The following is a 13,773-nucleotide window of genomic DNA, read 5'->3' as shown; positions in this document are numbered from 1 at the left end:
AAATCATGCGTCACGTACTTGTAAAATAGAAAACCACGCATCAAGTTGTGAGGTCCGGTCCCGCGTCACGCGGATAATTTGGGTTTAATCACGCGTCATCCTGCAAGTTTTGGGGCCATCACGCGTCACACAAAAACCCTTTGCCACCCTCTTAGAAGTGCCACACATAACAAAGTAAACCTTGCTGTAAATAAATAAACACAACAAAATAATCTCATCTGTAACACATGCAAGTACGAGGTTTGATCTTTATTTGTCAACTTTTTGGTTAACGTTTTCACTCCCAAGATCTTATTGGTAATTCTCCTTACTGTCTGCCAGACAATTCTTGTGATGTGAGTTTGGAAAACTTGGTATTGGATCAACTAACAATCGCTACTTGATATTTTTATATATCGAGGGATACTGTGAAAACATCCCACAGGGCAAGGTGACCGTTGAATTATTGGTAGGAAGATGTCCCGGTGAATCACTGGGTAAGGCTTACATTGGATGGTCATTATTGTCCCATATAAAGTTAGAGGAAGTGTCAAGAGCCCAGACCTGATCACTCCTATCGCCTGCACTCAATGCTGACTTTTCAGCATTGCACTGTGCATCATGCACTGAGCATCATGCACTGCGCATAGATATCAAGTAATCAGTTGAATAAGTGTTGGTTTTCAGGCAAAGGACGAGGTAAACAGCTACTACGAACGTTTTTAGTCGATGTCGTTTAAAATCGGTTAATTTTTTCCATAAATTAAAAAACAAGCATCACGAGCTATTTTTTATTGCATTTTTCGAAACAGACCTTGGTAGGGAACGTTTAAGGAAAGTTTAACTTTTTTTTCATTCTTCCATCATCGTGATTTTCTAGATTGTCTCCAATTTTCAATATCGCAAGATATTTGTCTAACTTTTTGTTAGTAACAACTTTTGCTCTAAAAAAGTTCCTGTTACCATTCCATTACTCCACAAAAAAAAGCTGGTATTTTTAACAAACTTGACAATTTAATCCCCTCCCTAAGTTTTTCCTGAGTAATTTGCAATCCGTTTGTTTTAGCATTAAACCTGACATGTGAAGTGCTCTCCCCTATTTTATGCACAGCAGGTAAAATAAATGTCTAATACGGAAGAGTAGTCCTTATACCTGATTGATTATAAAGAATTTAAAGGAATGTAAGGCCTCAATACGACATACTGTAGGCGGTAAATTAGGTAGTTCCTGCCTGTGAAGGAAAACTGAGCACGTTTTAATAAAAAAAAAAGACAGTTTTTTTAATCATTAGTGATACAGCTGTACATGCTTCTTTTCATGTTGGCTACATTGCCAACCAGAAAGAATCTCTCACTGTTCGTCATCATTTCCTTCGTCTTTTTCTCAGTTCTTGCAAAATAGTTTTGAAACCCTTCAAACACATTGATGAAGAAAAAAGAGTTGTCCCTTGTACACAAAAGAAAAATGTTTATCACAGTCTCGCAACTGAGTTAGCATGTCTTCAATTAAATTTTATTTACTAGTCTCTCTTTAAAGAGACATATTTCCTCCATCCTGTTTGTTCTGGTAAGTCCTTTGAATCTGGTGGCACATCTGTGATTTATTGTCGATAAAAAGTAAATACAAAATGATTAAGGGCGAGCAAGCACAAAGAGCCTAAACTCATAAAAATAGTATCTATTATATTTCCTTTAGTCAAAACATGAGATGTGAAATGAAATTTTCAATAAACTACACATCACTCTTGCCATGCAGGAGGCTGCAGTATTATACAAATCTGCATAGTGTAATCTAATGTATTAAAGAAGTACTGGGATTTACTCAGCGCAAACTCATCTACCGAATAAAAATCGTTTCTCTTTGATGAAAAGCAATCCCATTACAGAATACCTGATCACCGTCCAAAGGCCAAACGGAAATCATGTCACTAACCAAATATCTTTTCCTCCTTAATATGTCACGTTTGATCAGCGAAGGGATGCTAGGTGGCCTGGATTTTCCGGGTAATTTCTCTGAATTTATGTAGATTACGTGCTTCATTCGTGAACGTGATGAGGATATCATAGTTAAGTTATTTACCCGTGTGTGATTTCGAGTAGTTTTAGACTTCCTTTCCATTTGATTAGCTCCATAGCTTCCTTGTTGAGATTCTTATTTTAGAATGGTAGCTGAGAGTTTACATTTAAAGGAAATTCTTTAGGATACAAAAAGGCACGTACAGAAGATGCTTCGCAAAGAACAAAGTCAGTATGTATTGCGCAAACAAAACATCCTGATTATGGCCGTCATTCATCTGTGTTCATTGACTCACCAGCTAGATCAAGTAATAGAAAAATACCAGTTCGCTTGCTCAATTGAAATATTTTGTTAAACTTTATTTCCTTGAGGTTAGATTTTGTAAAATAAACAGAAGGTCAATATGCCCAATTAAGAACTAAGGATGTACTGAGAAATGTTCAATATATTTCAGGGAAAATTTTATCTCCGTTCTAGTGAAGATCTAAAAAAGCAGCCATGAGGTACTGTAATAGTTCTTGACTGACAAATGATAACTCGCCCCTTCTAAAAAGCTTTGGCTAATTAAAAAAAAAACGTCGAAAATTTCAATGAGCATCCGTTATCTATACGTAACTTCTGTACAGGAAGATAAAAAATGCACTTTTCTAATTCTCTGAAATGAGCTTCAGGTCTCCAGGAACGCCATACTGAACATCTGAACGGCTTGGCCGCTTTTCTACTGCCACATTTTTCTTATTACAACACGGTTTTCTGTGATACTAATGACTGGCCGGGTCAAAATAACTAAAAAAATTCCCGATTTTTCTCAATCAAAAACATTGTTTCAGTTTAACAAGATTTGCAGCGTGATGCGTGTGAAATTTGCACCATCATTAAAACATATGAATGGAGTTTGAAGATGACAACCTATCACACTGTGTCTGAAAGGTCTAACACTCAGTATTTGGAACGTTTAAGAATTGATGCAGAATACGCGTGTACCGTCCAAAGGCCAAACGAAGATCATGTCAGCCACAGACTTCGTCAAATCTCAATGCCTCCTCAAAATGTTACGTTTGATCAGAACAGGAACATTTCACTGCAAAGATTTTTCCGGGAAATTCCATGTATTTGTAAGGAGTACGTGCTTCATTAAAAAACGTGATAAGGATATCAGAGTTAAGTTGTTTACCCGTGTTTGACCTCGAGAAGCTTGAGACTTCCTTATCATCTAGCTCCATCGCTTCCTACATTTTACATTTAAAGGAAATTCTCTAGGATATAAATAGGCGCGTACATAAGGAGATATATATTTCAGTCATAGAACACGAACTGTTCATGCAAAGTAACTATCGGAGTATGGTGAAGCTTCTGATCCTCGCTGCCTTGTTAATTTTCTCATCCAAAACAGAAGTAAGTTCATTGGGAACAACCACCAGTCCTCAACAACAGAATCCACAAGCTGGCACTGACAAAGACCCATGTGAGGTATTCTTTAGCATGCTTTATCTACGATTATTTACTACAAAATCGCATGTACTTCATGAATCGTTCACTTGTCATACCTTAGTTTACCACTCATGTCTGCCAAGCTAAGCCCAAAACAAATCCCTCGTCAATCATAAGTTTTCAAAGACAAAATAGATCAATGCTTGACATACAACGCAGTGAGATCATTCAATGTGCCGAGCTGTTTCATCTAAAACGAAGCTGAATTCTCAACGTGATTAGTTTCTGAGGAAACTGCTGTGCTACTTCGGCGGACACGTAAATATCAATGAACATCAAGTACGTCCATCCAATTACTATATGTGTTTTTGTTTCTCAGAAATCCGTTTATGCTCACGGATTTTCTGGGATTCCAGGATCGAATGGCATACCAGGAATGCCGGGAATTCCTGGCGCTCCAGGGCCGCAAGGACCTCAAGGAAAAGATGGAGCTAAGGGGGAGCCTGGTGTCAAGGGACCGAGAGGTATGATGGGAACAAGAGGACAAAAAGGAAATCCAGGGTCACTTGGTAAAAATGGTGCACCTGGAATGATGGGAATAAAAGGAGATAAAGGTCATGAAGGGTCACGTGGCAGCAGTGGACCGCCAGGAATCAAGGGTGTGAAAGGAGAGCAGGGATCTAAAGGAGAGAAAGGAGAAATCGTGAATGGTGCAGTGTCACAGACCAACTGGAAACAGTGTGTGTGGAAAAATCTGAATGATGGTAGAGATAGTGGAAAGATTAAGGTACAGAAATATCTAGAAAATGCAATGAAAAATAAATTAAGTGTTAGAGCCAATTTGTCATGGCCATCTCTGAAAGAGACTTCTGAGAAATGCGGGGGAACTAAAAATATCAATAAACAATTCTGTGCATTCTTGCAGGCAGGAAAAGTACAAGGTCGTCATCAAATTATTTCCTATAACACTTTTAACAAGCATTTCTTTTTCACTAAGACTGTCTTCTCTGCATTTTTTATAGGATTGCTCATTTAACAAGTTGCAGTCTGATACAGCTATTAAAGTCTCATTCCAGGGAAATACGAGAGTCTATGGCACTTCAAGTAAATGCAACCGTTGGTTCTTCAAGTTTAACGGAAATGAATGCATTGGACCAATGACAATTGAGGCTGCTGTATACAACGGTTGGCCATCTGGGAGTCCCAATCTGCATCATCACAGATCATTTGAGGGATACTGTGAAAACATTCCACAGGGCAGGGTTATTGTGGAGTTATGGGTAGGAAAGTGTCTCAGTGGTCATACACTGGGTGACGCTTACACTGGATGGGAATCAGTATCCCGGATAATGATAGAGGAAGTGTCTAGAGCTCAGTCCTAATCAGCCCAGTCACCTTTACCCGAGGACTGGAGTAGGATATTCTCTCTCATTTTTCCATTATTTAGATTTCATGACTTTCTCACATGTTCCATACCACCCAAAAATTGAAGTTGCTGTTTGTCACTAGAACTGTTTTGCCCTGATAATGTTGGATGTTATGAGGATTCCTTTGTTCCAATTTAAATCTTTTGATTCTTTTTAATTAATTTTTTTAAAAGTTTTCCTTAATTATTTTAAGTTTGTCTCTGCATTACAATAAAACTTTTTGTCATGTGTTAGTCAACAAAAGAATAGTTTCTTTAATCATTAGTGATACAACTGTATTGGTATTTTTGGTTACATTACAAACCAGATATGATCTCTCCCTTTTTTCCATTATTTCTATCATCTTTTTTCAGTATCTTGAAACTTGACAATCAAGTCCAAAAAGTGTTCAATATGAAATTTTTTTTCTTCACAATTCCTCTGCAACATTCAGTAAGCAAGCAGTAAGAATAATTTAACTTATCAGATATAAGATACAACTCTAAAGAGGACATCTGTGCAAAAATCAAACAAAAATGAAATTTTTATGGCAAGGGTCAAAAATTCAAATTGTCCCAATTTTTGCACACAAGTAAACCCTAGTAAGACAAGAAAGGCTGCGTATTTTTTTTCCTCAAATATGTTTTTATTTTCGAGAAAAACGAACTTTTCGCCTTCACCCTCTAGAATCGGGTCATAACAGGTCGAAAATTGAACATCTTCGCTCGCTTCGCATTTCAAAGATATTACGTCTAAGGAAATCTTATCAACGTGTGCTCTTTCGTAGACTCTTCGTCTTCTGTAAAATGTAAGTTGTGTAGGAGTTGGTTGCTTAGAAGCTTTTAGCCATGTAAAAAAACCAATGTGCTCTCTTCCGTTTCAAAAAAATTTTGGTGAAGAAAACCTCTTTTTTCACCATGTGCCATTATTCAAAATTCCACAAAGTTACATATCTAAATTGCCGAAGGAATGATCTTCAAGATGACGTAAAGTTTTCTTTGGGCAAATGTTTTCTCGCGACGCAGGAAACTCCTCAAAGTAGCACACAGAATACATAAAATCACGCCATATGTTGATTGCTTGACCAAAGAGTTAAGGAGCAATCCTGCATTTGAAATTACTCAAAATCGTACAGGAGAACGTTTTCAGAAACAAATAACAAATTTATACACAGTTTTATTAAATTACTTTGTCTTTTATCATTTGAAGTTTGTTTCTGCAGAGATATTCTGCCATTGTTCTGTCTACTACGATTATGCACCATACTAGCAATGGTATGCGATTAAGAGACTTTGCTGTTCTCTCGCATACGAATCTTAAGTTTCTGCCCCTTGTTTGACTTGCTAACCGATGCCTTTGAACTAGCCTATGGTAAACGAAAATCCACAAAATGTTATCTTACAGAGGCCCTTGCAGGAGTTAAGTGAGGTTCTTGCATGACCTAATTTGCATAATTGCGGTACGAGTCGTCGTGCTCGTGTGACAGAATAATTTAGACCTACGAGTGGGGTCGGTCGACGTCATTTGAAGAGGCACAAATACGAGGAAAAGAAATAATTTGTCTTTAATATCCATTTAGCTCTGAGTTTTCCTAAATTTGTACTCGTGTTATTTTTTTCTGCGCGAATAAAACTATGATGTTTGTTGAATTTTCTACTTAAAAGCGAGACAATTAATTAAATTAACAAAACTTAATAAACAATCCTCAATTCGATTCACGTGAAACTAAGAAAAAGAATTGTATCCCGCCCCCTTTGAATCGGAAGTCTCGCTTGTGAATGAAATGGAAGCTTCTTGCTCATTTAAGTTTATAGTTGGAAGTGCTTGCTCGTACGACCGACAAGACAGAAGTAAATTATTTGAGGTGGTTCCCTTGGTGTCGTGCAATAAGGATGTACAGGGTCATAAAAGTGCTTGGTGTCTTGCCGGAGTTAAGAACGAGAGTGAACTAAACCTTGCCCGAGCAGGTATTTTTTACATGAGTGCAAAGGATATACACGCCTTAACAATTTGTCCATTCCACCGTTCTGAGCTTGGCGAAGGAGCCAGAATGCCTACAGAGTTCCAGATGATTGTAGGGATGTCCGCCCTGATCTCTCTCGAAATCGATAGAGCTGTACAGGAAGTGGGAGGCACAACCGATACGAAAGAAGATTTGGCCTTTGTGACTTTACAGTCCAAACAATGCATAAGTTCCATGAAATCGCATTTACTGCGTTCAACAAACCAGGACGAGTCCAGACTAGACGTCATCGATGAGCTGGATGAAACTTCTGCCTTACTGGTCTTAGACCGGGCAATGAAATATCTACCAAAGAAATTTAGGGAGAGCCATACAGACTGGTTTGGTAAGAGAGATCTGCCATGGCATATCACGGTTGCGACGAGAAAGGGAAATATTGGCAAAATTGAGATGATGACATTTATACACTTATTTGAGCCGTGTAATCAGGACAGTTCTGCAGTTCTTGCCATACTTAACGACGTCTTTCGTCGACTGAAGGATGTCATGCCTCATTTACAACCCATTTATCTTAGACAAGACAACGCCGGGTATTACCACTGTGCTTTAACCCTGGTTACAGCCAGCAAAGTAGCAGAGCTAAACAATCTCTTCCTTCGCAGAATGGATTTTTCAGATCCCCAAGGAGGGAAGGGATCTTGCGATCGGAAAGCTGCAACGATCAAATCCCATATGGCCATCCATTTGAATTCAGGCCACGATATAGAGTCGGTATCTCAAATGCAGGAGGCAATAGAATCATTTGGAGGTGTCCCTGGAGTAAAAGCAGTGTTGTGCAGGCCTCCTTTGTTTTCCATCAAAACGCCAGTGAAATGGGATGTTGTGAGCTTTGTCAACAACGTTCAGTATGGTAAGGAAGGTGTGAGAGTATGGAGATCCGGCTACAAAATTGGAAGAGGCAAATTCATTCCTTGGAGCAAGTTTCATGTTCCTGACCAGGGCAAAGTTTTAACGCTGAAATGCCGTGCAACAAGCGAAAGCAAAAAGGCAAATTTTGTTCCTATCAAGCCGAGATGAGGTGAGTTTGCTAAAACATCTCAAAAGCACCGACAGCACTGATGAAGGTACCGATGAGTGAAGAATCGCGCGATTCCACAACTAAAATATTTTTTTCTGCTCGGAAGAGGGTTGCATTAAGTCCTATCAACGCAATTCGTCATTACAGAAGCATCTCGAATGTGGGAGACACAAATACGTTTTTGAATATGAAACTCTTTATGACCGCGCCGTGGTAGGGTATGCCTCTAGACTGGAGAGGGGACCGAGTGCTGTGCCGCAACTGCTGGACACGGAATCCACCCGTCATCGTTTGTAGCTTCTCTTGAAATGGGGATGGGCCCTAAAGCAGAGTCGTTCTCACAATACTCGTTTCACTGATAAGCAAAAGGACTACTTGATAGCTAAGTATGAAACTGATGAACAAACGGGACAAAAGGCAGATGCTGCAAGTGTCTCAAGATTGATGAGGTCTGAGAAAGACGAAAACGGCAAGCAGCTATTTGACTGCTCTGAAAGCAAAGTCTCGACGGCGAAGAGGTCAACCAGAGCGATGACGCTGAGCAAATCAGAGCAGAAAAGGAGAGCCAGCTACAAGCGACGAGTAAAAAGGTGATGTGTGAAATTTCTATTCAGCACGAACATCCAATCTTGTACAACGATTATAGCATTTGTGAACTAGTTAAGAATTCTAAGCTTTCGAACTTTTCAATCAAAGTGTTCAATGACATTTGTACTTCTTTTGGACTCGAACTTTCGCGGTTAATTAAGTTTTGTAAATTTAATTGTCTTGCCTATACGTCACAAAGCGAACAGACATTGCGGTAATTAAAAAGTGTTTTCACTCCAGCAGAAAAAAATTAACTTGGGTAAAAATAAAGGCAAAATCAGAGCCAATGGATATTTAGACTTGCTTTTTCTTTTTTACGTAATTGTGCTTATTTTAAAAAATGACCGTCGAGCGACCATAACTGCAATTATGCTAATTAGGTCATGCAAGCCCTCACTTAGTCCACTTAACTCCCTTTGAAAACTCTGTTGGTTTTTATCGAGTGCTAGTTAAAAGGCACGGGTAAGCACATAGAGAAAGTTAAACAACGGGCAGAAACTTAAGATTCGTAAGTAAGAGAACAGCAAAGTTTTTAATCGTCTACCGTTACTGGCACTGGTGCATAATCGTACTAGACAGAACGATGGCAGAATATCTCTGCAGAAACAAACTTCAAATGATAAAAGGCAAAGTAATTTAACAAAACTGGTTATAGCTATGTCATTTGTTTCTGAAAAAGTTCTACTGTTCGATCCGAAGTCATTTCGAAGGCAGGAATGCTCCTTAACTCTTTGGTCACGCAATCAACATATTGCGTGATTTTATGTCTTCCGTGTGCTACTTAGAAGAGTTTCCTGCGTCGCGAGAAAACATTTGCCCAAAAAAAGGCTTTACGTCATTTTTAAGATCATTCCTTCAGCAATTTACATACGTAATTTTGTGGAATTCTGAATAATGGCACATGGTGAAAAAAGAGGTTTTCTTCACCGAAATTTTTTGTAACGGAAGAGAACACATTGCTTTTTCGCATGGCCAAAAGCTTCTAAGCAACCAATTCCTACATAACTTTCATTTCATAGAAGACGAAGAGTCTATGAAAGAGCTCACTTTGGTTAGATTTCCCTTGATGTAATATCTTTGAAAAGCAAAGCGAGCGAAAATGTCGACCTGTTATGACCCGATCCATCGATTCTAGAGGGTGAAAGCGAAAAGTTCGTTTTTCTCGAAAATAAAAACATATTTGAGGAAAAAAAATACACAGCCTTTCTTTTCCTACTAGGGTCTACTTGTGTGCAAGATAACCCTTGCCATAAAAATGTCATTTTTGTTTGATTTTTGCACGGATGTCCTCTTAATTTTCTGAGCTTTATAAAAAATGTTATCTATACAGAGCTACATTACAAATGTTTTATGTAGCAGCTCAGGAGAATAAAAAAGATAAATCTTGAGATGAAAGAGTCAAGTTTCTGGACTGAAAACAAACAAACATTACTCAGCTGATCTTTCAGACCAGTTTTGTTTTAGAAGTGCAAAAAAATTAAAATGGAAACCTTGCTGAAATGTAGGTAAATCAAAAGGAAGTTTTTCCAGTCAGGATCTTCTATCTCCTATGTTCATGAATCATAAAGTAAACACAACAAAACAATCCCACCAGATCTGGTCTGTAGTACAAGTGTACCACTTGACTTCCTGCCGGGCAAATTGCTAAACTGACTGCAAAGAAAGTTAAATATCGAGGTCAGGATACCCCAGCAGGCATCCTAAAAATTTATGGTTCAACACTCTGCTATTCATCTGTGTTTTCTTGTTCTTGACATCTTTCTGACTCTTCCTTGGCATAAACTTCATCTGTAGGAAATACAAGTATGAGGTTTGATCTTCATTTGTCTACTCTCAAGATTTCATTAGTAATTCTCCTTTCTGTCTGCCAGACAATTTTTGTGATGTGAGTTAGAAAAACTTGGTATTGGATCAACTAGCAATCACTACTAGATATTTTGATAAATCCTCCCCACGTTTCTGCTAAATATTGTATAAATATTGTAAGGAGAAGCTTGATGGCGGCCTACATGGGACACTATGCGGGAGCAAATAATCACTTCTGAGGGTAAATTATTTATATGCTCATATTTAATGTATCCGTGTTCAATATTTCATCACTAGCTCATTCAATTAAAGAAAAGTTCAAGTCCTAAGTTTCATTAATGTTTCATATTACTAGGAGATTAACTTGAGGTTATTGTAAACAAAATCTGATCAAAATTTTCAAAATTTTGTTTAATTGCCCTTGAGTTAGAGTAATCATCTAAGTATAATGTGTGGAAAGAAAAGATATGAAATCTTAAAGAGAATGCAAAATATGGCTGAAAGAGTTTGTTAGAGTAGCTAGTACCAAAGACTGAAAGGCGTAATAAAACGAAGTTTCCAGAAGAGTATTGACATTCTTGGCGGACCTGCTGCATCGCACAAAAGAAGTAAATCAGTCACATTCCCCAAAATATTGAGAAGTAAGAGTCTCATGAAACGGTCATAAAGGGAAGTCACTTTGCGCCAAATCCAATAGAAAGCTTGGCCCAAAGAAATCGAAGACAGATGATTTTGATGAAGCAAAAATGTCTGACCTTTGTCTTTGCTTTTCTTGGAGAGTTTTTTGAACTTCATTTACTTCATTCATTCATCCCGTTTTACCCATTCGTTTTCGTCGCAGGATGACCTTTCCCTTGAATTTTCAGGGAACTCTTTGCCACGAGTTTGGCCAAGGAGTTTAATACTGCCTCTCATTGGTTGGTGCCATGACCGCATCGACGCAGACTTAAATGAGGTGCGAAAACGTTTTTATTTTTTTATGGAGGTTGAAAACTCTAGGATTGTTTCTACCCAGGTTAATCTCTACTTGAACAAATTAATAGAGTATGTAGTTTTTTGGGATTGACATTGTGCCCTGACAAGTGTTGATAAATCTCAAACAAAGCACCACAACCTCATAAGCATTAGGTGACATACCAGCATTCCACGACGGAGCCGGTGGTTGTTGCGGCAATGCTGGTCCAATTGGGGGAACCGGTAGGGGCACATGCAGGATATGATGAGAAATTGGAGGCGAGGGTGTTACTTGAAGCTGTTGTATGCCAAGGGGGGTCTGAAAAGGCAGGTGCGCTGATAGCTGGGGAGCCAGTATGCGAGGGGATCCTTGTAGCAGTGTATATTGTGGCAGCATTTGCGAGGATATCTGCAGTTCTGCAGAGGAAATCCGTGGTGCCATAGGTGTCACAACTTCTGATTGCTGGAGTGTAGGAGTAGTGTTAGTCTCACTCTTTTCAAGATATTTCTTCGGATTTCGTTTCGATTTTTTATTAGGACGGTGTGACGATTGCGGGTCAATCAGTAAGCTGTGTTTTTCATTGTCATCTGCAAAGATCTATTTTCCTATGGATCGGGCTTTATTTATCTGGCTAGCATGTCTCCTCCTCTGCCGATCAGCAAAGGAAGGGCCACTTCCACCCGATACAGAACCGGACTGGTAGTTTTTTAGTTCAACGTCAAGCAACAAAGAATCTCGTGTGTTCGCTTGACATGCATCTAGCAGTGATAAATTGGGGCGGTCTCTGTGCACCCAACCAGCGTGAATCACCTCTGCTTGATTCATCTGCGGTACATCCTGTACAGCAAATGAGCGAAAAAATGAAACCATATCTGTCGCGCCACCAAGAAACCCAATCTACTAAGAAAGCTCTGTCTTCTTTTGCACTGACGAATTCATCCATCTGTCCCTTTGCAGATTCATAATCTTCCCACGGTCGTGCTATTCAACAGTCTATCGCAAAGTCCCTTAAACTCTTCCGCACTATCTGGGTCTAGTTTTTGTGCTTTTTTGTTTGCGATGGTCCTTGAAGCGGAACTTGCACAATTTTATTAGGCTTGCATTGCCATAGACCCTCATAATGCCTGCTAGGTTAGCACCCGCCATATCGCTACACCAATCGATTGGATTGAATTTTATTGACGGATCGTTTGCCACTTTTACCAGCGCCTCCTTAAAAAGCGTCCAAAACAATTCAACATTTGTTGTATCCTCTCTCTCTGTTTCCATGATCGCCAGAGGGATCTGCTTTCGTAACAATGGATGATATACTGATGCAGTTAAGGTTATAAACAGAACTCGTTTTTCATAAAATCCTGGCCGTCTTTGTCCATGGTTAAAGCAATTTTTGCTTTTGTAGAACTTGTCTTGAAGACAAAAGAGGATGTGACGCTTGCGACGAAAGAGGAAACTTCGAGGGGTGTCGCTATGCGTGTTTTCTAAGTGTCGCTGATTTGGGGACTATTTTACAGGTCGTAGTGAAACCACGAAAACCAAGATGACTATCAACGGTGTTTATTTAGATCACGATCACGATCGTAAACTGAAATTACAATAATATTATAACGAATGCATGAATCTACTTGAATTGGTGCGTAAGGCATGAAAGAAACGCTTTACGTGCCTATGTCGATAACGCGATTAAAATAACAACAATTAACGTGAATTAACATAAACAAATCATAAAAGGCTAAATTGAAACTACTCGAGATTCAAAGATCGGCTACACGATGACCATTTGCGGCTGATTAACAGCCCAAAGACTAAAATGTGGGCGTTACTGTGTGAGCGTCTAGTTATTTCAAAATATTCGTTTGATGCCAAGATAATTAGTTGTACTGTTGTACAACACAGTACATATGTGCGCTATCGCCCAAGGTGAAAAACTAAACTTAAACATATTGAAATAAAACTAACAAAATCACTTACATATCGGTCCCGCTTGTGCCAAAGGTTTGGAACGAAAGAACGAAAGTACTGCTGTTCAAGGCGAAATCTTGCGAAACTCTGGCTTATAGGGATGCTAACTTAGCTTTTATATGCGCGTGGTGACGCTAAAAGATCCGATTACAAACCAATAGGGAAAAGATAAACATTGTAACTACGATCGTAACTAGGCACACAATGTAATTGACAATTGATCTAATAAAAAAAAAAAGGCTGTTCTTTTGTTCGATATCCTTAACAGAGGACTTGTCGGGATTTCCTCTTCTGTCGTTTACCTTAAAAATATATAGCAAATTCCGTTTATCAGAATACTCTTTGAACGAGACGACGGCCTCAAAGTTATGGCCAAACGGCTCAATGTCTCTTTTAACCTTTTGATTTATATTAGAAATACGTTTTTTGTCCATACTAGCAGCGGCTTCTTTCTCAACCTCGTCCCAGTACGACGACGAGACTACGACGGCCAGTCCATTTCTCGCTGAAAGGCGGAAAGAACAAAGGTAGACTATTTCAGAAGGCTTTATATTTGGGTTGTCCCAGACCAGTTCCTCGACAGTCTTGATG

At 39.0% G+C, this 13,773-nt stretch overlaps 1 protein-coding gene across 1 annotated transcript; it reads left to right on the top strand.

The window, feature by feature from the left end:
* Window positions 1-3,285: 3,285 nt before the first annotated feature.
* Window positions 3,286-4,827, top strand: LOC131791298 (collagen triple helix repeat-containing protein 1-like). Its single transcript, XM_059108641.2, has 3 exons — window positions 3,286-3,466; window positions 3,807-4,214; window positions 4,450-4,827. Exons 1-3 carry the CDS (start codon window positions 3,317-3,319, stop codon window positions 4,807-4,809), a joined length of 918 nt encoding a protein of 305 aa, XP_058964624.2. The 5' UTR covers window positions 3,286-3,316; the 3' UTR covers window positions 4,810-4,827.
* Window positions 4,828-13,773: the final 8,946 nt, after the last annotated feature.

Source organism: Pocillopora verrucosa, chromosome 11 (genome assembly GCF_036669915.1).
Source record: "Pocillopora verrucosa isolate sample1 chromosome 11, ASM3666991v2, whole genome shotgun sequence".
Lineage (NCBI taxonomy): Eukaryota > Metazoa > Cnidaria > Anthozoa > Scleractinia > Pocilloporidae > Pocillopora > Pocillopora verrucosa.
Note: the sequence above shows the minus strand (reverse complement) of the source record. Positions and strands in the feature narration are given on the sequence as shown.